This window comes from Rhyacophila brunnea, unplaced genomic scaffold (assembly GCF_057557595.1).
Source record: "Rhyacophila brunnea isolate RB1 unplaced genomic scaffold, BYU_Rbru_1.0 scaffold_24, whole genome shotgun sequence".
Classification (NCBI taxonomy): Eukaryota; Metazoa; Arthropoda; class Insecta; order Trichoptera; family Rhyacophilidae; genus Rhyacophila; species Rhyacophila brunnea.
The window spans coordinates 8,664,193-8,688,609 of record NW_028232904.1 but is presented as its reverse complement, the minus strand read 5'-3'; the positions used below and the strand labels follow the sequence as shown (position 1 = coordinate 8,688,609).

At 34.1% G+C, this 24,417-nt stretch overlaps 1 protein-coding gene across 1 annotated transcript in view; it reads right to left on the bottom strand.

The window, feature by feature from the left end:
• Positions 1-17,951, bottom strand: part of Uxs (UDP-xylose synthase) — a 28,712-nt gene extending 10,761 nt beyond the window's left edge. The window contains exons 1-2 of the mRNA XM_085951226.1: positions 17,826-17,951; positions 1,101-1,603 (exon numbers count right to left, since the gene is read on the bottom strand). Of these exons, the coding sequence (XP_085807352.1) occupies positions 1,101-1,603; positions 17,826-17,886 (564 nt within the window). The 5' untranslated portion in view covers positions 17,887-17,951. The remainder of the gene's footprint in view (positions 1-1,100; positions 1,604-17,825) is intronic.
• Positions 17,952-24,417: the final 6,466 nt, after the last annotated feature.

Below are 24,417 nucleotides of genomic sequence, written 5' to 3'. Positions count from 1 at the left end.
AATTGGAGGCAGACCGCTTGAAAAACACTGTATTACGGTTTTAGATATTATTTTGTCTTTTTTTTTTGGCAGGTTTTGGAAGATATTACATACTCATTATCTCAAGCCGCGGCAATAAATTGTGAGTTCCGATGGTATCACTAGGTACCTTTAGGGCGGACATGCTCAGCGTAGGTCAAAATGGAGCTTTTATTGCATTTTCAAAGCATGCTTTTCAAAGTATTTTTATTACATAAAATAGTATTCTTTTAAACCTCTCGCTCTAATGTTTTAGAATATAGTGATATTTCAGTACATGCATGTGCAGTGGTGTTAAGATTTTTTACGTTTATTAATTTTTAAACGCATTTATAAAACCATTAGTATAATTTATGTCGACATTATTATAGTGAAATATTTACGATAAAAAATTATATTGATAATCTCTGTGATCCCAAATTTGACAAGAATTAGGCATTTTATTATTCAAAAAATGGGCAAGATTAACACATTCGAAGATAATTCTAAAGATACTAATTATAAGCTATGTCTTTGACCATTCAAGTGTGATTAACATCCTACGAATAATGTTTGCTTTATAATAATTATTGACCTAAGAATAAGGTAGTGTTTTCTTGAAATACGCATTGGCATTCCCCAGTGGTTAAGCTACAACATACGGCCGTAGCCATAAATTGACTAACTATAATTGAAGTAGGGAGTAAAATGATGTTTACGCGCGTGTTTGAACATGTACCGTTTAAAAAAAAAAAAAAATTTCGGTTAGGTACATGTTCAAACACGCGCATTAACATGATTTTACTCCCTACTTCAATTATAGTTTGTCAATTTATGGCTACGGCCGTATGTTGTAGCTTAACTAATGGGGAATGCCAAAAGAAATGGCGAGAAATGCCAAAAGACACGTAAGCTGAGCATGTCCCCCCTTAACTTCAAATGTTATGGGGTACCTACCCTATTCACGGAATGAGGATTTACGATTGCATATTTCATTCATACTAACCATAATTTTCTACAGATAGTTTTACCATATCGCATTATAAGTATAAGCGATTTTGAAGATGACGAATTATCGGTTTATGGAAACAACGATAACTTACCAGTATTCTCTTCCTAGCTTTGTAATCCAGATATTTAACGTCCGGAAATCTCTTTGGTATCCTCAACTCCAGACTCTGAAGCTTTCCCTCCAGCTCCAGGATTCTCTGCTTGGCCTCGGCCAGGTCACCTATCTCCACCACGTCCATTGCGACCCCTTTCACGTCGTCAAGTTTGAAATGCTCCCTCGCGTCGTTGGGGATCACATTGTCTTCCTTGTCGACCATTTTGTCTTTGATCAGGTCGTCCGTGTCGAATTCGTTCTCGTTGATGAATCCGAACTTGTGAGGCGGCGGAGGTTTCTTCTTTTCTTTCTCTTTTATAGGCGGGAAGTGACGCGTGTTTTCGATGACGGGCGGTATTAAATTCGGAAGGGCATTATCATTGTATATCTCATCAGCGAAATCATTGCCATGCGTCTTTAGCTTTGAATTCTTTAATTTGATGTTTTTGTTGAAGACGGCCGCGTCCTCTGTTTGGACTAGACTTTTGTAGAAAGCTAAAACTGTAACAAAAAAGAAATATATTTTGCATATCTATTCTATAATATAAAAAGATAACCTATTCTTTCTGGTTTTCAGGTTGGTTTTAAAAGTCAATTTTCACCAAAATACTTGAAATTTGATACACAGTGCAAATGCGGTCACAATCAATTTTGTGTAAATTCAGTAGCCGTACGGTACTCCAAACATGGGGTCTCTATCAGTGCCGAAAGGTGGAGGTAGGCTGTTAAGATTTGACATTAATAGTGGACACGAAACTTTGTCAGTCCAACGTATTTGTTTTCATTGAACTAAGATTACAATGTGTAGATAGTGTTTGTTAGTTTTTAAAATTCAATTAAACCCTGTCTTAACAAAACCATAATACTTTAGGTAATGCTATAGGCGATCCGACAAAAATAGTGGACATTCTTTCAGTGACACTTATTTGTTGTCGATGATTTAAGAATACATCGTCACTGTTCTGGCAGAAGACACTAATTCGAAAAAATGACATATTGAGTTAGTTATACCAAAATGTTCCTCATTTCAAACTTTACCGTCTGGAAACCTTCTTAATAAATAAACAGTCTTTATTTTGAAGTCATCCTTTTTACAATTACTTAATAAACTCACATGATAGACCATTTCAAACATTTTAACAACTTCAAAGTCAAATTACTCAAAACTAGTATTCTCCAGTTAGTGTGTTCTGCCAGAACAGAGAAGACATATTACAGATGGTGTTCCCTAAATCAAACCATTCTTCTATCTATAAAATATCTAAAATTATGTATAATTAATGGCATAATTTTAGATATTTTATAGAAAATATTTTTCTGCGTTTTAATTGAATTTAAAAACTAAACAACACTATCTGAAATTTGTAGTTATAGTTCAATGAAAACAAATACGTATGACTGAAAAAGTTTAGTGTGCAGTATTTATGTCGGATCTTAACAGCCTACCTCCACCCATCGCCACTGCCTACTATATACAAGATGAACCACACCCTTTTATCAAAATTTTTGCTCTAAATTTGATCATGAAATCACTCCACGACGGGTATCTTAGAGCAAGACACGACAATAGTGTTATAAAGAAATCTGGAAAACGCTAGATACTGTGTGTAATTATATAATAATAATTATAAGTCTTCACGCCTTGAGAACTTTCGCGTGGTAATCGAGATGCTCTCCGATCAATGAGCCACTGTTATAATGTTAAAAGTTTTTATTGATTTACAATATTTTGTGAAACGATTTAATATTTTAGCCGCATCAATGATTATTTAAAACAAATTATAACATGTATAAAAAATATCGATGGCCTAATGTTAACATCCCGTAAGTGATTTTTAACAAATTGTGCAGGAAGCTAAAAAAACTAAATATTTAATATCCCGTATCTGACTGTTATTAGTACACACATGTTGTAACTACATACAACATAGCATGCCAATAACCCGTAACGTAAAAAGAGGTAAAGTAAAGCTCAGAATGCCTAATACAATGATAACATCCAATAAAATGTGATATAATTATATATGTTACGCCGAATGTGCGAAATTGACTATTACATGAAATGGGAAAAAATTTTGCTTAATTCATGTGATAGTCAAGCCCGTTGCCTAATTCGTGAATTAGGTAAATTATCTGCCGAGTGCGTGAATTCGCCAGGGTATGGAATTCTTAAACTGTCAACATGACAGTAGAAAAAGTAAATTTAATACGGATGGTTTTATTAGTTATAATTGGACATAATATAATATTATTATTATTAGGCTAGGTTAGGTTTTGTAATTCTGAATTCAAATGAATGTCCATTTTGAGGTTAGCTAACAAGTTTAGTGTCAACAAACTATCAAATCATACTATCACAAACAAACAATCGACCATTGCACGATTGATACCCAAGCACGAATCAAATCGCGAAAATACCTTTTAATAAAATACTTCCCTTATCATATTATTATAGTTCTAGATTTTTTTTGGGCATAGTAAATGGATATGAACGTCATTGTAGTTATTGATTGGTATATTTTTATATAATCAATGACATTTGACACATTTGGTTTAGTTGCAAAAAACACCACCGTAGCGCTACTATCTAATTTGCCCAATGCATGAACTAGGAAGAAAAATTACTACCGAATTCACGCACTCGGCAGATATTTTGCGTAATTCATGAATAAGGCAACGGGCTTGCATTTTTCATGATTTAGGCAAAATTTTGCCCATTTCATGTAATAGTCAATTTCGCACATTCGGCATAACATATATAAAGATAAACACCCAAATTTGTTATATTACTTACTGTTTTACCTTTTAAATAATTTGAAAGTGACATTTTGAAGCTGAATTCAACACACGTCATGCAACACGCTTGACAACTTAGAGGCAAGATACGGGTTATTACAGGTTCATTCCTTCAATGTTCAGATACGGGAATTTAACAGTCGATGGGCAGTATTTTTATTGTTTTTAGTACATCAAAGTCATTTTCGTCATATACGGGTTAATAACATTAGACCATCGATATGCAAAATTATTTCAAGGTTATATTCAAAATTAATATCAAATATAAATACTCACTGGAATAATTTATATTAATGTTAATTTAAAACAGTTTTATCGGAAAGACAAGATATGAACGCAATGAATGCAATGAAGTCTGTGTTAAAATTGAAATATATGAAAGTATTATGAAATAATTTAATTATCTATCACTTTTAGAATCTGATTTGTATGGATGATAATAATTGATTATTTATTTATGATAATAAAGATTACATTGTATAAAAATATATTTCAAGACTTTTTAAACAGTGTATTAAGACGATACTTCAGTGAAATGGCAAATAATTTTCAACTTTAGGCGTGACGAAATTTTGGACTCCGTTTGGGCCCCCGCGTCAGTTGAAGTACGGCCTTATGGTGGAGCGAGTCCAAAAGAAATTTTTGAGACTCCTTTACTTTCGGCTGTATGGATATTATCCGTGGTTCTATTCGACTGACGTTCTCTTAGGTATGCTTACATACTGTAGCTTAAAATTTAGAAGGGATCTTTATTTAGCTACATATTTTTTCCGACTTATACGCGGCGTAAATGTGAACTCTGCCATTATTGGTGGTGTTGGCTTGTGTGTCTCTGAAGAATCGAGGGCATCCGTTGTTTGTTCTCCCAAGGTGCAGAACTAACCTGCCATTAGTGATGCCAATTGGGAGGGTAATAACCATGTTGAATGAAATCGCTTATATGTATTATCGCTTATAAATTTATAATAGTAATTATAAGCAATAACTAATTGAAATTAGTTAAAAATCGATTGCAAGATTTGTACTGGATAAACAACCACTGGACAAACAAGAATACGAGCTAAGAAAAACATGGCAAATAAAAGTATCAGGAAATTACAGATTTTTTTGCGGGGGAGCCCAGAATTAAAAATCCCGCTTTTTCGATAAGGTCACAATATGTTTATGTGATTTTTTAAAAGTATCTAATACCTCACTACAGTCATCGGGTGCCATGACAATAATTAATACCAGTTGTTTTAAGAATGACAAGAAAATCTAAATAATTTCAAACGCGCGTTAGACCCTTTCGGTTCCGAGCCGGCAATATATTTCCATCAAGTTTCCCTTTCGTTGGAAAATTTATTTTAGTAGGGTGAGTGAGAGAGACGGGTTGATTAATATGTGACGGACGGGCGTCTCCGTCGCACCGTTGCGACTGGAAAATGAAAGAGAAAATTCGTCTTGAGCAAAGAGTATCAACTGTAATATGTAGCAGGATTCACAATACTTATTTTTTTTATTACAACAGGATACATTATCCCATAGTGTTTCTAGTTCGCTGGCATTCGGAGAGCGAATGTCGAGGTATGAATACGTCAATTTGTTTCGTGATGGTGACGGGGGTATTAATTCTTAAATCGTGTAAAGATGACTAAAAACGTTACCCATTTACTTGAAAAAGAAAACATGTCAATGAATATATCGTCTATGTTCTGGCAGAACACACTAACTGGAGAATACTAGTTTTGAGTAATTTGACTTTAAGGTTGTTAAAATGTTAGAAATAATGGTCTATCGTGTGAGTTTATTAAGTAATCGTAAAAAGGATGACTTTAAAATAAAGACTGTTTATTTATTAAGAAGGTTTCCAGACGGTAAAATTTGAAATAAGGAACATTTTGGTACTAACTCAATATGTAATTTTTTCGAATTAGTGTTTTCTGCCAGAACAGTGACGATATTATTATTGTTACTAATAGAACAATAAACAGAACATTAAATGGACGCATGTTGGATTTATATGACAAATTATATTTTGTTCGGCATGCGTCACCCGCGACCCGCAATCCGCGCATCGCCTAGCCACGATCTTTTTAGACCATGCCTCAACTGAGGTATAGCCTTAAGTAAATATTTATATTTTTAATTACCTAACTATATTTTTTATTCATTTTTTACAATAAAAAATCTTGGAGTGATCCGTGACGTCGGTTAGTAATTAAAGTAATACCTACTTTGACTTAAAATACAAAAGCCGATCGCCAATAGTAGCTCAATTTGGAAAAAGCTTCAGAGAGTATGATAAGCCATTAGTTAAAATTTGTCACAATTAAGTATGACTCCTTTAGCATAGTGGTCTATGTGCGTGGGCGCGATACCCGAGAGATGCAGGTTTGAAAAAGATTTTTTCTATTGGTTATAATATATTTTCTCAGAAGTGTTTTCAAAATTATGTATATTTATATTTTATTTCGACTTAGGCTTAGATGCACAGAATGTTGACATTGACATAATGTTGAAAACCCAGTGTAATCCCGAGCCAAGCTACACTTAGAATGCGGTCCCCGTTCATTATTTTTAGTTTCAAATTGTCCACAAGTTCGTTAGGTACTTAGAATATCATTTATTTTTGAATAATTAATTATTAAAATTCTAATGCATTTATGATTTATACTATTCCAATCGAGTCGTTTTTTGCGACCTGGGTTTCACCTTTCGGCATCTTCAGGCACCATTGGTAAATGCACACTGACCGGCGAGTGCGTACAGTGCCTGAAGATGCCGAAAGGCGAAACCCCGGTCGCAAAAAATGACTCAAATGAAATAGTACAAAACTTAAATCGATTAGAAATTAAATACAAATGGTCGATAGTATTAATTAATAAACAGACAAATACACCAAAAATCATTAAATTTACATACACACCACTGGGATACTGGGATGTTTGGAGGCACCCTTATGAAAAATATGTGATGCACCGACATTAAAACATGTATCACAGTGGGAATTACAATACAATAATTAATAATATGTCAAAATTTATTACGCTTCGATTATTTTTATTAAACCGAGATGACGATATACTTTAATGATACGACAGCATCGTAAGCTTCATGGAAAACCGCCACCGTTCTCAAAACTAGTAATATTATTGTATTAGTTCCATTCGGCACCCTTTATAAAGGCCGTCCCAATGCAAAGCATGACTAGCCTACCCCCGTGGGACGTCACTGTGAAACCCATATAAATATTATATCAAAATATATTGATAGCTGACGCGAAAGTCTCAATTAGTAAGGTAATTTTAAATTCCGATTGCCCGATGGTCATTAAAATATTTTTTAATTGACATGCAATGAATAATTTTAAATTTAGAACTTTAGATAATTTAATAAGACGTTTAATCAGTGGTTAATTGAATAAATGAATGCATCGCGGACACGGTATACCTACACTGTCCTTTTTTACCAATTATATAACCTGAGTAAAGTCAAAATTAAATACATAATTACCGAAAGAGAATCAGTGTAGCACTGGTCAGGAGACAGAAATGTTTTCTTTTATATACCGTTGTAGGTTGAAATTTATAGTTATAGACAACAAGAGTGTAGTGGAAAATGTAAAAAAAAAAGCAATTTTCAGGGGTTTAACTTGGCAATATTTCCTTTTTGTACTACAACACTTAATGTTCATTCCTCAACCTTATTAATATAGAGCATGGGTGGCCAACCTTTTCAGCAGCCGGGCCAGATTCTAAAAATGAGACAATAGTAAACAATAGTAAAATAATAAATTTAGGCGAGAAGTTTGATTTTGTGTGGCAGAACTAAGTGCATCGATATCGAGGGAGGTTGTTCCTACACGCAGTTTTCCAAATGCACATCAGTGATTCGTGTTCTCACACGGGATTTGATGTGCTTCATCCGACTAAAAAACTGTTCACACGTGTAAGTGTTTCCAAATAGCCAAGTCATCATTAGAGCATGTTTGTAAAATGCAGGATATTTCTCCTTGTCCAAATATGTTTTGTAAAACTCTTCCAAACCAACCTGATGGAATTTCTTCTTTAACTGTTCATCGCAACATAGTTCACAATGTTCCATTTGTAAATTTCCTGGTAATAAATTCACGTCTACAGAGAATGGCGTAACAAATGCAAAAAAAAAGCACCGTGTGCTTTTTAAAATCTTGAGCCAATATCGAATCTCAATTTGCGAAATTAGCACATCTAGCGGTAGCATTTGATATTATTTTTATTTTCTCACTGCTCCACGGGCCACAAGTTGACACCCAGCGGGCCACGGGTTGGCCACCCATGATATAGAGTCTGTCTTCTATAAGCGGGCGTGCCGGTTTCCCCCCCGCTTCAGCATCCATCTCGTTCCCTCCCATTGAAAACTTGTAACAGTTGAACGCGATGGCACAATGCTTTCCGTGTGACGTGTACGCCAGTTTATAGAATACAGGCTCTAGTTGAATTGGTACATTAAAAGAAGGCGGCTATAAATATTTCACAATTCCCATCTTTTTACGTTACATCAGTGGTGGTTTTGTACAAAACTGATGAGCCTTCAATCTTTTAGACATATCACGTCCGAATAATAAAGCCAACATTGAATGCTACAGATGTTTGCACGAATTCATGACTGTCACAGGTCTTCCAACTGACACAGGCATCATCCGGGTCATGATTCTCAGTTATGATATCCTGACGAAGAAGAAGTCATATTATGTTCACCTAAATAATTTATATTTTTCATTCCTGCGGGTCTATAACAGTTATCACTTTAGTACGTTTCCGTTATTTACATTGGTATAAATTAACACGGAAGCCATTCGATACACAAAGCAGTTATCGGCGGCTATCTCCATTTCGTAATATGGCGAAAATTTGGGTTGGTATACATGTCGGATTTTTAGAAATTTTAGAATTAAAATTCTAATGGATTTAAGTTTTGTACTATTAAATAGAATAGTACAAAACTTAAATCCATTAGAATTGCTACTGGCTACTCGATATTTGGAACTATAAATTAAGACAGTGGCCGTGACATAATCAATTTCAAAACAGTCAGATTTTGCATCTCAATTCTCAATATGTAAAATTGACGTACTCTGTCTCGTTCTCAAAGTTAACACGGACAAGTGAGGGGCTGTTAAAAGATAGCGCTTTTTGACAGTTCGCCGTTAGTTTTCTTACGAGAAAGAGATGACCGTATACTATACTGTCTCCAATTTTATTAGATTCAATACGAACAGTAATTCAATTATTTTCATAGCTGATTTTGACAAAACTCATGAATTCAAGAATGAAACCTAACCTAACAAATAATCCAGTATATCGGCAATATTCAAAATTTGTTTGCTGCTGGCTTTCTGTAAACTGACGAGAACTATGTTTTATTTAGAAATGAATTTTATCGCATTACTATATGACCCAAAGAGGTTGGACGGTCTTAAATATACGACCATATATTTCCGATATATTCACGGTGAAGTGTGATAAGGCGTACTGCATACGTAAACTTGTACAAAGCCACGGCAAACAAATTTTGAAAATAGTCAATATACTGGATTATTTGTTAGGTTAGGTTTTCATTCTTGAATTTTGCCAAAATCAGTTATTTTAAAATTTAATAAATGTTCATATTGAATCTAATGAAATTAGAGACTGTATAAGATACGGTCATCTCTTTTCGATAAGAAAGCTCACCACGGTGAAATGTTTTACATACAATTTACATGTAACCACAGCGAACTGCATAAGAACAAATGTCCGGACACGTTAAAAATCGATCGCGTTGTAACGGATTCTCAAAAGAACGGTGTCGCAATAAACGAAGGTTACTTATATTGATTTCAGGTTTTTTTAGAAGCTAATATCAGTTGATATTCTTACCATAAGCTCGGCCAACTATAATACGTTCATTGATGTTGAAGAATTACAGTGCAAGAGTGTCGTAGATCACTGCCTGTTTTGATACTGGACAGTAGACTACGGACTACTTGAAGTAAGACTTGCTTGCACTAGTGACTGGATGATTGTATTATAACTCTTTTCTTCTGCCTTCAATGACACAAGACATCTCAATGAATAGAAAAAATAAACTTCACTGCAAGCGAAATATATAATTATAATTATTCTTTGTATACTTCTAAAAAATAATATTATCGTTTTAGTGTCCAAATCTTATCAAAGATCAATTGGCATTGGAGAGTTTTCACAAGAATTTCAAGAAAATCGAAATAAAAATCAAGATTGTGATAACAGAGCGATGTTATCAGTGTAAACATTGATAAGTAATAACAATTGAAACGTTTTATAGCAGGCAAGTCCAATACGCCGATCGCGGGATAGATTTTGGTCGATCACAACATAGGCCCATAGGAATTCAGTCGAGAAAATGTAAAAAGCGTATAAAATTACTTATAATCAAAGAATTTGGACTATAAATAGATGGAATCTTATAGCGCTTGTATATGTGCATGGATTTACTTGCACCAATAGTGTGTATTTTAAATAACTGTTTATAAACCGTTTATTACTGCACTTGAATAAGAAATCACAATGACATAAAAGTTAGCAGCCATTGTGTGACTGAGAAAATCAGAATGACAACTTAACAATTCAAATATGTATGGAGCTTGCTACATAATTTCAAATGACATGACAGTAATATAATATCGTCTCTGTTCTGGCAGAACACACTAACTGGAGAATACTAGTTTTGAGTAATTTGACTTTGAAGTTGTTAAAATGTTTGAAATGGTCTATCATTTTTATTTTATTACGTTTATTAAGTAATCGTAAAAAGGATGACTTTAAAATAAAGACTGTTTATTTATTAAGGTGACGCATCAGTGAAACGCCAAATAATTTTCAACTGTACGCGCGACGAAATTTTGGACTCGCTGCCATTCAGTGAGAGAATGTTGACCCAGGAACACGTCACTTTGCTGCGTGATGGCGACGGGTCAATTAATTCTAAAATCGTGTAAAGATGACTAAAAACGTTACCCATTTACTTTAAAAAGAAAACATGTCAATGAATATATTATTATGGTTACTAATAGAACAATAAACAGAACATAAAATGGACGTATGTTGGATTTATATGACAAATAATATTTCGTTTGACAGGCGTCATTTTCACCCGCCACCCGCAATCCACGCATCGCCTAGCAACGATCTTTTTAGACCGTGCCTCAACTAATGCATGGCCTTAAAAAGGTTTCCAGTCGGTAAAGTTTGAAATAAGGAACATTTTGGTATAACTAACTCAATATGTCATTTTTTAGAATTAGTGTCTTCTGCTAGAACAGTGACGATATAATAGCGCCTGTACACGTGCATGGATTTACTTGCAGCAATAGTATGTATTTTATACTATCACGATAATAACTGTTTACACATAAAAGTGCTGACTATCTCGCCAATCTCATTCTTGAAGAGTAGGTAAGCGAGACGCGACGTTGTCATTTTATAGTACTATTTGACAGGTTGTGAAAATCGGTTAACCTCAAAATGAGTCAGATCGATGAAGATTGTTTGTTTTACCGGCAGGTTCGCCACTATCGTTTTACTGCGCAGGCGCAGATATAGAACGAATCTCAATATTGTACCCCGTTTACATGTATGGATTTAGTGCTGAGATTACGTATTATCGCGGCCATAACAAAAAAATGCATTTGTAAATATGTATTGTCGTGCAAATTGCAAGATTGCATGCATGAATCAAAAAAAGTTCAGAAGCTTCTGAAGTTTCACGTGACAATCGGACCGTGCAATATCTGCGACTGTGCAGTACAACAATAATAGCGAACCTGCCGGTAAAAAAATGAACTACACCGCGAAATCATGTTATTGAGTAATAATTGCAATTTGAAGTTTGACACGGCCTCTAAAATCAGGCATAATGCTTTGCTCTTTATGTGTATGTTCGGTTGATCTTGAATTTTTTTTCTAGCATACATATTTATAATAATATAATAATTATGTATAGCGGAAATAAGAAGGCGCACACAGATTGCAAAAAATGCGATGACACGCCTTACCACTATATGGAAGGATCGGGGAATTTTGATTGCCACAAAAATGATACTTGTGCAAACATTAGTGTTCTCGATATTTCTATACGGAGTCGAGTCCTGGACCCTGAAGGCAATTGATGCCTTTGAGATGTGGTGTTGGCGCCGAATGCTTCGATTTTCTTGGACGGAGCACAGGACAATCATGCAGAGACTGAAGATAAAGGAACGGCTCTCGACGATATGTCTGAGAAGAATTCTGCAGTTTTTTGGACATATTGTCAGGCGCGGACCGGACAACCTGGAGAGACTGGTAGTTTTGGGTAGCCTCCAGGGAAGGCGAAGCAGAGGAAGAGCGTCTGCGCGATGGAGCGACCAAGTGAAAGAGCTGACTGAGGGCACCATCCATTCTGCCCTGAAAAAAGTGGTAGATCAAGAAGGATGGAAAGTCTTAGTCGCTCAAAGGATGGCGAAATTTAAATGTGGTCACGATCCTCAGCCATGAGTGCACGACCAAGAAGATATTATGTGGACACATAATCCGTTGTTAACTCTAAATACCTAAATTATTGACTTACCAACTTTTGTCAGCAACAACACGATTTATTTTTAAAGTATCGGGAAATACTTTGTAGGTACCTATTGATGGCATCACCGCTGTATAAAACTTCGCTGTTTTTTTTATTTTTTATCACTTGTTAGTGAGTTTTGTGTCGCGGTTGATTGTGCGCAATGTTTCTGTGTTACTAATTGCAAATAGATTTAATAATCTACTGATTAAGTTAGCTACAAGTGGATTCGCATTGCAGGTCCATTTGAAGAGAACTTCACACTACTACTATTACATTGGAGTATTATTTCAGATTTCAAAATACTTAAATTCATATGGTCGGATAGTACAGGTGCGTTGGAAATACTGTCACCAGTTTGTGTACACAAGTATCGGATGAAACTACCCATACTCAGTACGTGTGGCCCAATAAACTTGTGATGATATCATCGCGAATCTTGCTCGTTAGTTGGTAGACTTTCAATACTATTGACATTAAATCCGCGCCAGCAAGATAGCATTTAAATACAATTATATTTTAATTTATTAGTCTATGCATGCGAATGACATCATCTTGTGTATGAACAATAGGTCATAAATTTTCTGTAGAAGCAAATTCCCTCGGGAATGTGGTGAGGTGACTGAGGTGACGGCAGTTTAAAATAAATAAAATCATTGTTATTCATTTTACTTGACAAGAATATTATAACATAACATAAAAACAACTCATAAATTTTAAATGTGTTAAAAATAAAAATAATAAATGGGCCATTTCGAAAAGCCCAGATCAGTGTATTTTTAGCGATTCTATTGAAGCCGATATTTCAAATACTAATATGGAGTTAAGTTTTAGTTCCAGTTGAGTATGAGACTTATGTCACAAACGCACGTCAAACGCTCTATATAGTATTCCAAATACTAGTAAGTATTTTTGAACAAGTTTTAATACTAAGTAATTTTTTATACTGGTACTAAGTATACATGGTCTGCAAAATCGACCAGTTTTCCCACCTCTATCGGATAGTGTATAGTTAAATTCAACTGCAATTTAACATTTCACACATCTGACATATTGCCGTATCAAAGCTGATATTTTAAATATTTAAATATGTGAAAAGATACACCCTTGTCAATTTTATGTATGCAACTGAAAGTTGTACATTGACTACTATTTTTAAGATCAATAATCACGTAAAACATTGAGAAATGTGTACGAAAGATAATATGTAAATAATTAAGAGATAAAAAGAACTTTTTATATACAACATTTTTAAATTTTCTGTTGAATTATTATGCTCAATATGCTCAAACTTGTACTTGATATGAAGAAGTAAATAAAAAACAAACAAATATAGAATACTGAAATGTCATTTTGATTTCCATAGTAACGCACGTATATATTAATAATTTAGTTGCTACGACCCCCTTAGCAACCAATAATAGTGTTTTACTTTTTACGACAAAACAGAATTAACTGAAAATGAATTCAATTCTGCTTAAAAATGGCTAAAAGTATTAAAAGTATACGTTGGCATCGTGTTCTGATATATTATAAAAGTTTCAAATGTCTAGCTAGTCGGGAAGTTAGTTAAAAAAAATCGATTGCAAGATTTATAAAAAATTGTACTGGACAAACAAGAATACGAGCTAATAAAAACGTGGTAAAATACAGACTTCCAACCAGAGCGCAAGCCGCCATTTTTTGATGCTGCCAATAGAAGAAAAATTACAAACTTGTTACCAATACAACCAAACAGACACCTTCTATCTAGACTCCAAATTCTTTGAATACATAATATTATATTTAGTATAGCACCCGGGTTTCGAGACCACTGTAACAAATCGTTCGCGTCCAAACTAGCGAAGCCATGCATAACGAGTGTCATGTCGAATAGAAATAGCCAAATGTATTCCGTGATTTCACGTTTAGTCAAAGATAATTTAATTTGATATCCAAAATCTCGAACTAAAAGCACACTTACAAGAATCTTGTATAGCATTTGCTTGCCGTTGCCTAAGAATCCTGTAAGTGAAACGTATGATCCCTTAAAAAATTTTCCACCATTGGGTCTATTCTATACTTATCGAACACTAAATTGATAAATAGTATCAAACTTAGGGTAGGTTTGTATCAAAATATTAGCACTTATTGTAACAATTACACGAAGCCGGTTTTTATTGTTCCAATAAGTGCGATATTTTAACAGCAGCAAGATAGGTGCTGTTAAAATATAGCACTTATTGCAACAATAAAAACCGGCTTCGTGTAATTGTTACAATAAGTGCTAATATTTTGATACAAACCTACCCTAAGTGTGATAATATTTTTCACTTTATCACTTTAGCGGTCGATAAGCATAGAATAGACCCACATATCCATGAGCCAATCGGGGACTGCAACAATTGGAGGAGAAAATACAATGCCGAATTCTACGGTTTGTACGAAGATTGTGGCACAGTTCAATAAATTAAGATTGGGAGACTGCCCTGGTTCGTATGAACAGTCATGAACTAACAAAAAGAGTAATGTTGAGTAATTCAATAGTCATGTCTACATTTGATCACTTCGTCTTCCACTTCAACTTTTTAATTCTGGTTTTAACAGTGCTCGAATTAGCAGAGTTTATGAACTGGAGCGCTCGATAATTTTCCAAAAATATTAAAATGTGCAAGTTTTTTTGTTGTGTTATTATACCTTACCCATCAAGAGTCTGTCTTCTATAAGCAGCCGGTTTCCCCCCCGCTTCACCATCCATCTCCAAAACTTGAACAGTTGAACGCGATGGCACAATGCTTTCCGTGTGACGTGTACGCCAGTTTATAGAATACAGACTCTACTTATATTAGTCTAGAAAAATCAAGTTTTAAAGTTAAAAATCTAGTTTTTTTCGAAACATGCTATTAAAAATAGTATTATTATTTTTCCTTCCTTATCTGCCGCATGTAAGTAGTGTGTTTGTAATAAAACTTTGTAACATAACAACACAAAATCTTATTATTGTTTATAGATATAGGAATTAACTGGCTGTAAACGACTAGTTTTTCTATTAAACTTTATTAAAATAATTACAAGATAAAAAGAACTTTTTATATACAACATTTTTAAATTTACTGTTGAATCATATAAACTTGACTTGACTAGCTTAAACGATCAAAAAAAATTGTATTTGATAGAAATAATACTGAAATGTCATTTTGACACTCATATTGATTTCCATAGTAACGCATGTATATATTAATAATTTTGTTGCTAGGACCACCCCCTTAGCAACCAATGATAGTCTTTTACTTTTTACGGATTTTTCTGAAATAACTTTCCATTCAAAACAGAATTAACTGAAAATGAATTCAATTCTGCTTAAAAGATGGCTAAAAGTATTAAAAAAATGCATTAGCATCGTGTTCTGATATATTCTAAAAGTTTCAAATGTCTAGCTAGTCGGGAAGTTAGTTAAAAATCGATTGCAAGATTTGTACCGGACAAATAAGAATACGACCTAATAAAAACGTTGTAAAAAATGTAAATTTATGTAGGTAATGATTTTCATAATATTTCCCGAACTGGAGCGCCATGTTTAACTTTTCTACGAGATAGAACGGAAGTCTCGAAGATTTCACGAACAGGAGCTGTGCTCCGGTGCGTTCCGGTCCATTTCGAGCGCTGGGTTTTAACACTGAGTAGTTTTGCGCATGCTTTAGGTTGAATGTGTGGAATGCACTGCGCCAAATGCCTACACTTGGACGTCAAATAGTTTAAAATTTTTCACAGGAAGCAGTGTTTCAGAGCATCTTTTTATAATACTGATTTTCATAGAAAGATATAAAAATTATAGTAGGTACACTTGACATTTTTCATTTTGAATCCATCAAAATTATAGTATTTTTGACTTATTTAGCGTAAAATTATTGTATAATTTCCTATTATATATTTTTTCTGGAATCATTCGGTTGGCAATATTGTCGTGATGTTGAACAGTAATCCCGAAAAAAGCTGGCACTTTCATCTTGAAAACAGGCCATTTTGAAACCGGTTTGAGGCAGGCAATGTGCAGGCTACACATTCACTGCGATGCGTTCATCTCTAGCGAATGAAAGGACAGGAAAAGACTAGACAGAGCTAATGGGATGCAGAATTCGTTGGATACAGGGAGATACCAATGACTGCCGTATTTGAATAGGGACAGGTGGTTTTTAAAATAGATTAAGTAATGGTTTTACATGACGAAATCAACTGCGATCAGACGTTATACTGTATAAATATAAATAATATTGGTACAAATCGGTTTACAAGAAGCCAGGTGGGAACTGCGCTAATTTTCATGGCCGATTTCAGCAAAGTTCATGAATTCAAGAATGAAAACCTAATCTAATCTAACAAATAATCCAGTAAATCCTCTATTTTCAAAATTTGTTTGCCGCTGGCTTCCTGTAAACCGACAAGAACCATAATATTTTTATTTTAGCATTAGCGGTCTGCAAAATGTTTCTCTTATGTTATGTGGATCACAGGTATAAAAAGGTTGAGAAAAACAAGTTTAGAGAATGCCTATGTATACACTACAATATGAGATAAATTTGAAAACATTTTTAAAATAAGGATTGGTTGTTAACTAATTTTTCAATCAATAATCATGCGGTGATTATTGATTTAAAAATAGTATAAGAAAAAGATTAGACAATTATTTATTTATCTAACTATGAGGAAAGAATAAAATACAGACATCATGGTTCATAAAAAAAAAATAGAAAGTCGATTGACAATAATATTATTAAATTAAATACCTACCTAACAAAATAGTTAGAAGCGATTTTATTGTTTATGAAACGAATAAGCTATCTTTACAGCCATAAAAAATAAAATTCAAAAAAAGAATTGCGATCAAAATATGCACTAATCTTAATTTGATGATTTTAAAATGACAGTTGATACAAAAATAGCTTCCAGTAAAACTGGTTTGCCCATCACACCATACAAGAAAAATATCGAAATATTTTGATTTTAATGAAGTTAGGTGCGACATCGCGCTATGAATAATTTAAATGCGTGGAAATTTATACCATTTTAATTTCTAAATCGTTTAATAACTCGCTGACTTACATAATCCAGTTTAAATTCCAGACGAGAAAATATTCCAAAACAAAATAAAACCTCGCATATGTTCTAAATTTATATTTCCCTCGCTGGATGAAGATTGCAGCGAAGCTGACGGGACAAGCTTTAAATAATCGCAAATGTAATCTATGGAAATATATCTAATATTGCGAGTAAACAAGTTATTTTATAAATAATTGCGAAAAATGCAAAAATAACATTAGCCTATAAATGAAATTATGAATTAAATAATATAATGCGGAGGTTTACTTACGTAAAATAATTGAAAACGAAAAAAATACTATAGTCTTCATCTTCTTAAGGCGAGCTAGCATTATTTTCACCTTTTATTTCTGAATATTAAAGACGATTCGTCAACAAGTGACATTTTCAACTTTTGACATTAGAATGTTTTGCCTTGACAATGAGTGAATTCGGTAAATGTTGTCAGTACTCGAATCCGGAAACATTTCACTATATGAAGGTTTTATTAAATATATGGCCTGAATTTGGGGTGAGAATGTAACGCATACAATATAGTATTATTATTATTTTTTTTTTCGACCATGTCCGATCCTAATAGGATCATATGGGCCTCCACAGAGTAGAGGTTTGTATTAACAGATTTTTTTTACGAGAAATGGATGTCAGCCACTTGCTCAACCTATTAGGTCCATACCCTGACTCACACACATATTGAAAAACAATATGTGTACTTGCCAGACCCAGGATTCGAACCTGGGACCCACGGCATGATATTCCAACGCTTATGCCGCGCTTATCCTCAAATTATTATCTCAGCTTTATCATTCAATTCCTAAATATTTTATTTTCATATTATTAGGCATGAATATTTTATGAGCTGATATCACCGTCGACCGGGGTCTGTTATAATAATTTGAAGCTTGTTTGCTATTAATTACTCACCGAATCATTAATCATTAATCGGTAAAAAACGTACCTATGCCTCTCATTTATTTTATCGATTGTTTTATTATTTTATATAGGTACTAAAAATGAGAGAATTAACGATCTACCTATATAGGTACTACATTTTTTCTAGAAATTATAAATTGATTTTTAAAAGAAACCGCACAAAGAGATTAAATACATTTTTAAAACCGCAATATTCACGTTATTTTCGTTTCTCTATTTTCTGTAAATCTACGTCCAAATAAAACTGTATTAAATAATTATTTCAGGATCATTGGAAGACATTATAATACAAATTATAATGATATATATTTAGATTATTAAGTTTACTGCCAAGACTATTTTACTCATTCAGTTGCTGTCCGTTATCAGTGTCTTTTGAACAATTAATCTGATGACTTATTGTCCGCGGGTTTTTGATTTGTCAATGGAGCGCCTGCATTACAATATTAGTTCCAGGTCGCACATTTAAATTCGTGCGACTGCCACACGTCGAATGTGTCGATGTGATTTTGTTAGCATTCGCAAAACATAATATGCACCTCATGGCCCCCACATCCTGAACCGGACCCCCATGATGGGATCTTTGGCGGACCCCCTATATATCTTTAAGGATAAAGGCAGTGTGATGCTCTACAGTAGCGTTTTCTAAATGGTGTACGCGGTAAAATTAATATGTATATTTAGTGTTTTGTGTTGTATATTTTAATACTTGGGTAAGTACATATATTTGAATTTAGGAGTTGTAGAGTGTCGATACACATTAAAAATTTTATCGTGCAACCATATAATTTTAAGTAAGTAATAACATTATTGAAGGAAAATAGCGACTTTTTTTACTATTAAAGCAAATTTGTGTTGTGTGTTTATCTCACTTATCTGGTTGACTGGCCTCGCCGGCCCCCCCGGCTAGAGCCCTGTCAGCCCCCCCTTGTGGGGGCCATGATGCACCTAACTAAATGTGCCGCCACACACCGCATATTGAAACCTTAGGCATAAAACCCACCAAAAAAGCGCTCGATGCGCTTACTACTGAGTAGGCCCCCTCCCACCCGCGCATTACCCTTCACCTATGTAATAAGGGGCCCAAGAAGCACAAAATAATTATTATTATCAGCGTCTCTCATAACAAAGCAATAAAAATATTATATTATTTCGGGGCTTGTAATTAATATTCACGATGACATTATTCTACGAGTGAAATATCGGACACGCAATAAAATTAAACAATGAGTTCTCTGTTATTAAATAATGGCTTCTCGCCCGTCGATCGACGACGCTTCCAGAGCGTGATTTTGCTCGCCGCGTTCAATGAATGGACTACGTTGTATTTTCGTTCATTCGTATCGCCGAGAAGCCAAAAAACGATGACTCATGGGGCGGGCGCGCATAATGCGTCGTCAAATCCAGTGTGGGCTGGCGTATTTTATTACGTTGTATTTTCGATGATTTACGCGCCACTTGTGAAATTTTGCGCGAGAGCCCCACTTGCTGCGTTAAGTGGGTTTTACGCCTTAGTTATAAAAAAACCGTTGGTGTCGCATGCAAAAAAAATCATAATTAAATGCAGCGATCCTGAAATGTCGCACTTCGTCATTCATTTTGACTTGTGACGCACCTGGCATGGCCTCGCCTATGCGCACCGAAGAAAGTAGCATTTTGCGCCTTGTTTTTATTTATTATCAGGGAACAATCTGTTCTGTGTTTATGACTATTATATCCCAGATTTTCAATGTGCGTTGCGCTAACAAAAATATTTACATACCTACAACATAGTTCCTATCGATATCTGTCATTTTCAACGAATGGGTGGAGGGAGTTAAAATAGTTCACGTAATTTAGAGAGGGGGATAAAGACAAAAAGTGACAAAGTGTTAAGATAGGTGGGAGGGGTTTATCAAAAATACCGAAAATCGTGGACGACCTAGTAGGTATGGCATTATGATTGTAATAAATATTGTTGTCAATGTTTAAAATAGTATACTTCCTATAGAACTAGATAGAGTAACGTGTGTGTAGCGTGACTAAAATTGAGAAGTCCGCACATGTCCGTTTCACATATTGAAATAAATGTCAGTTAACTCGAGGACAGTGAAAGACAACGTTTTATTGATATGCCTACCTATTATCATTTTTATTGATAAAGCGTCGATGACATTGAGCTACTTTACAAGCTGCTTGTCGGCGAATTTAAAGGCGGGTGAGTCAGCTAGTGCGATTGTGATGATGACACACAAAACTTTCCACTTGCTCAGAAACCAACAAGCTAGCAAGTTGAAACCGTCATTTTTGGTACCTATTTTTATAGGAGGTAGTTCGTTTTTTTTTACCTTGAGGTCGCCACTATCGCTCTACTGCGCTGACGCATATCGGCCCACACGCCAGCGTTTAGCGTGTAAAGTAGCCCGGCTGTCAACTTTTCTCTATAGATTGTTTACAATCTCCTTGTTGGCTTGTTCGATGATGACACTGGGCGAGTTTACAAGCAGATTGTAAATTCGCCAACAAGCAAGCAGCTTGTAAAGTAGCTCAATGTTATCGAGCCATAACCACCTGGCATGGTCTGTTAGCATCTTAAGGCAGATTATGTGCCTATTTATAGGCAGGTCATGCGGTGCTAATGGGCGACACATTAAATTAAGAATAGTTTCCGTAGCGATGGCTACATTTTACTATGCGGCGGGTAACGGATCGTCAAATTTGATGAGTGTGGATGTGTCTTCGGGTAAGTAGGTATAATAATTTTAGAGATTTTCTTTCCATATATATATCTGTACCCTAGAACCGAACTGTATTAACTCCAAAATTTTCAAAAGTCACTTTATTGCACTAAACTTCATGATTTTGCCTCTTCTTTCCCATGGTAAACAGTATTAACTCCTATATCAATTATTTCCTGAGATATTGCGTTTTAAAGAATATTAAGTCCATCTTGATTTTGGAATCAAAGAATACTTAAGTCTTTTAATACTCTTTAGTTGTGGGTGTTTTATTATTTATTGATATTAAGTCCACTCAGTCAAAACAACCAATACAATTAAACAGTATTAAGTGTTATCTTGCGGAGTTAGTACGAACAATGTTTGACACTTGACAGACGACCGCACATTTTTGTTGTATTAACTCATTTGTGCGAATGTTTGAAACAGTTTTGCATTGAAACATTTATTCCAAATAAGTAAAGTTAATTACAATAATATCGGAGAGAAGTAAACGTATTCTGGACTTAGTGAAAATACAAACCAATAACATTATTGATGACTGTGATGAATTACTACCGCAGTGTCAAACAACGATTCAGAAACGAAAGGTAGGAATTTATAATCAGTTTTATGAAATCAAACAATGTTATTAAATTGTACATTAAACCTGGCTGATATTTAAGATAATAGTGTAGCTCGATTATTCGAGTTTGGAAATAGTATTGTTTAATTTTGTTTTAGCCGAATGTCATAGTATTAAATCCATTAATTTGGTTTGACAAAAGATCCGTGAAACAAAAATACAGTATTCATATTTTCATTTTTTAAGATTGATAATGGGTCATTTTCGTTTTAGATGCAGGGAGTTCATCAATTGAAAGGCAAATAAATTCACCCCTAGATGACTTGATTTATCGTCACTATAGGATTTGTTTCCCGAATAGACCAAATGTCAATTTTTCAGGAGACGAAAAACAAATTTCATTGTCGTATATTGAAATATCAGTAGATGTATCAATCATTCTTTCTACACTGTATGATTGCAACATTATCTAAGAATAGATTCCAAGAATAATATACTGGTATAAATCAGTAAATGCACAGAAAATGCGTTTTATTTACAAGTACTCGTTGTGGATATTCGGGAAATTTTTAGCGCTCTCTCAGAATAATGGATATTCGGGACAAAATATAGACGTTCGGGACTTAAGACCGTAGCGTATTGCTGCACGGCCCACGGATTACTGAGTGGTTAAAAAGTACGCACCTCAAATGTTATATTTATTTACACGATAATTGGTAATGATTACTTTTACTATTTAAATACCTAATGATCGTAATAACCCAAGTTCGTAGGTAATAATAACATGCGGCATTCGCTTTTTTCGTTTTTTTTCGTAATAAATAATAAAATAGTTTTTAATAATCTTTTTTTTTTATTCAACGAATAATTCACAAGATTTAAGAATGTACCATTCTAATTATTGAACATACATAATTTTGAAAATCACTTCTGAGAAAATATATTAAAACCAATAGAAAAAATCTTTTTGAAAAAAGTAAGACACCCGGCAGGAATCGTCCCTGCATCTCCTGGGTTTACGACCAAGTCCACGAATTATCCACTATGCTACGAGGTGACATACTTATGACGACAAACTTTAACTATTGGCCTGTTAATACCTGCTCATCAGTATTCTTCAAAATCAAGCGACTATTGGCGATCGGTTTTTGTTTATTAAATAAAAGTAGGTATCTACTACTTCAATTACTAACTGACGTCACGGATTTCTCCAATATTTTATGATGGTACTTACTCGTACTTGCTAACAATTTTATATTAATACTTTTTCAAAAAAAACAAAAAAAAAACTATGTATATATATCTGTATATTATTATACCTATATATTTCTATAATTAACAATTAAACTTATTACAAACCACCAAATAAATATTATATATTTACTATTGGAATGACAACACAAAATAATAGCATCTATAAATTAATTACCATTGGCTGCTAATATTAGGTAGGTACCAATATCCTAAGTATATAATATTCACCAAATAAATAGTTACTAACATACATATTAAATTAAATTAACTATCAGCGCATTCAAAAATAAATCATAGCATCGCCTTTATTTTCATAGAAATACCTAGATTAAAAGTAAAATAAAGACAAACAATGTTTGATTAATAATAATTTGAAATAATAATTATTTTTTACGTCATAGTAGTTGCCGGGTCATACTGTAGAATTCATATAACCGTTGGGATTTTGTGTCATTTATCAAAACAAAATGCAGTTATTTAGGTTAAAATACTCACTTCCATAACTTTACTATAAGTTCAGGGCAAACTGGTGATGTAACAGCTATAAACGATCTCTTCAAATTAGATGAATTCACTATTAAAACAATAGTAACTTTAAAAACAATATCAATAAGACGAAATTTGAAAGAGGATTCCAGACGGCCGAAAAATATGAAAGTGGGCGTGATTGTTTTAGAGCTAGACAGCGTGAATGTGGGAGCGAGATGCACGGCGTCAGCGCGGTTTGATTGGCTAAAAGTCATATTCGGGAAATAAAAACTCAGCCAGAGATTTATTTCGACCGAAATTAACTTGGATATTCAGGTACGAATAGTTGGACATTCGGGAGAACAACACGGAGTAATTGTAACTTAACATGGCGTATTCGGGTTTTTCAAAAAAATATCTCTGTTCCTAGATAAAAAAATATTTTTTTTATAAATGATTTCGGTAGAGTTCGATAAAAGAAATTGAACTGCATTAAAATGTCGATTTCGACAAAAATGGATATTCGGGAAACAAATCCTATAGCGACGTTATGTCGAAAAAACTGTGGCTGGTTATCAAGAAATAAGCCATAGTCTGTATGCATTTGGTCAGAGTGGTAACATCGTTTACTATGAAGTGTTGGAAACATCGGTTGCACCAATACAACCCACTCTCGCTTCAGAGACTTCAGATCTTCTCCAATGCGATAACATTAATATTGTACATGAAACATCTACACATATCGATGAAGATTGTATAGCTGACGATCCTGATTACCATCAAAGCGAGAATGGTTCTGAATCAGATGTATCAGTTTCGGAAATTTCAGATACAGATAATCAAAATTTGACTAATATCGTGGACGAAGCACAACTGAATGTGAGAAAGGGAAAAAAAAAGAAAGACAAGTCCATTAAATTGGAAAA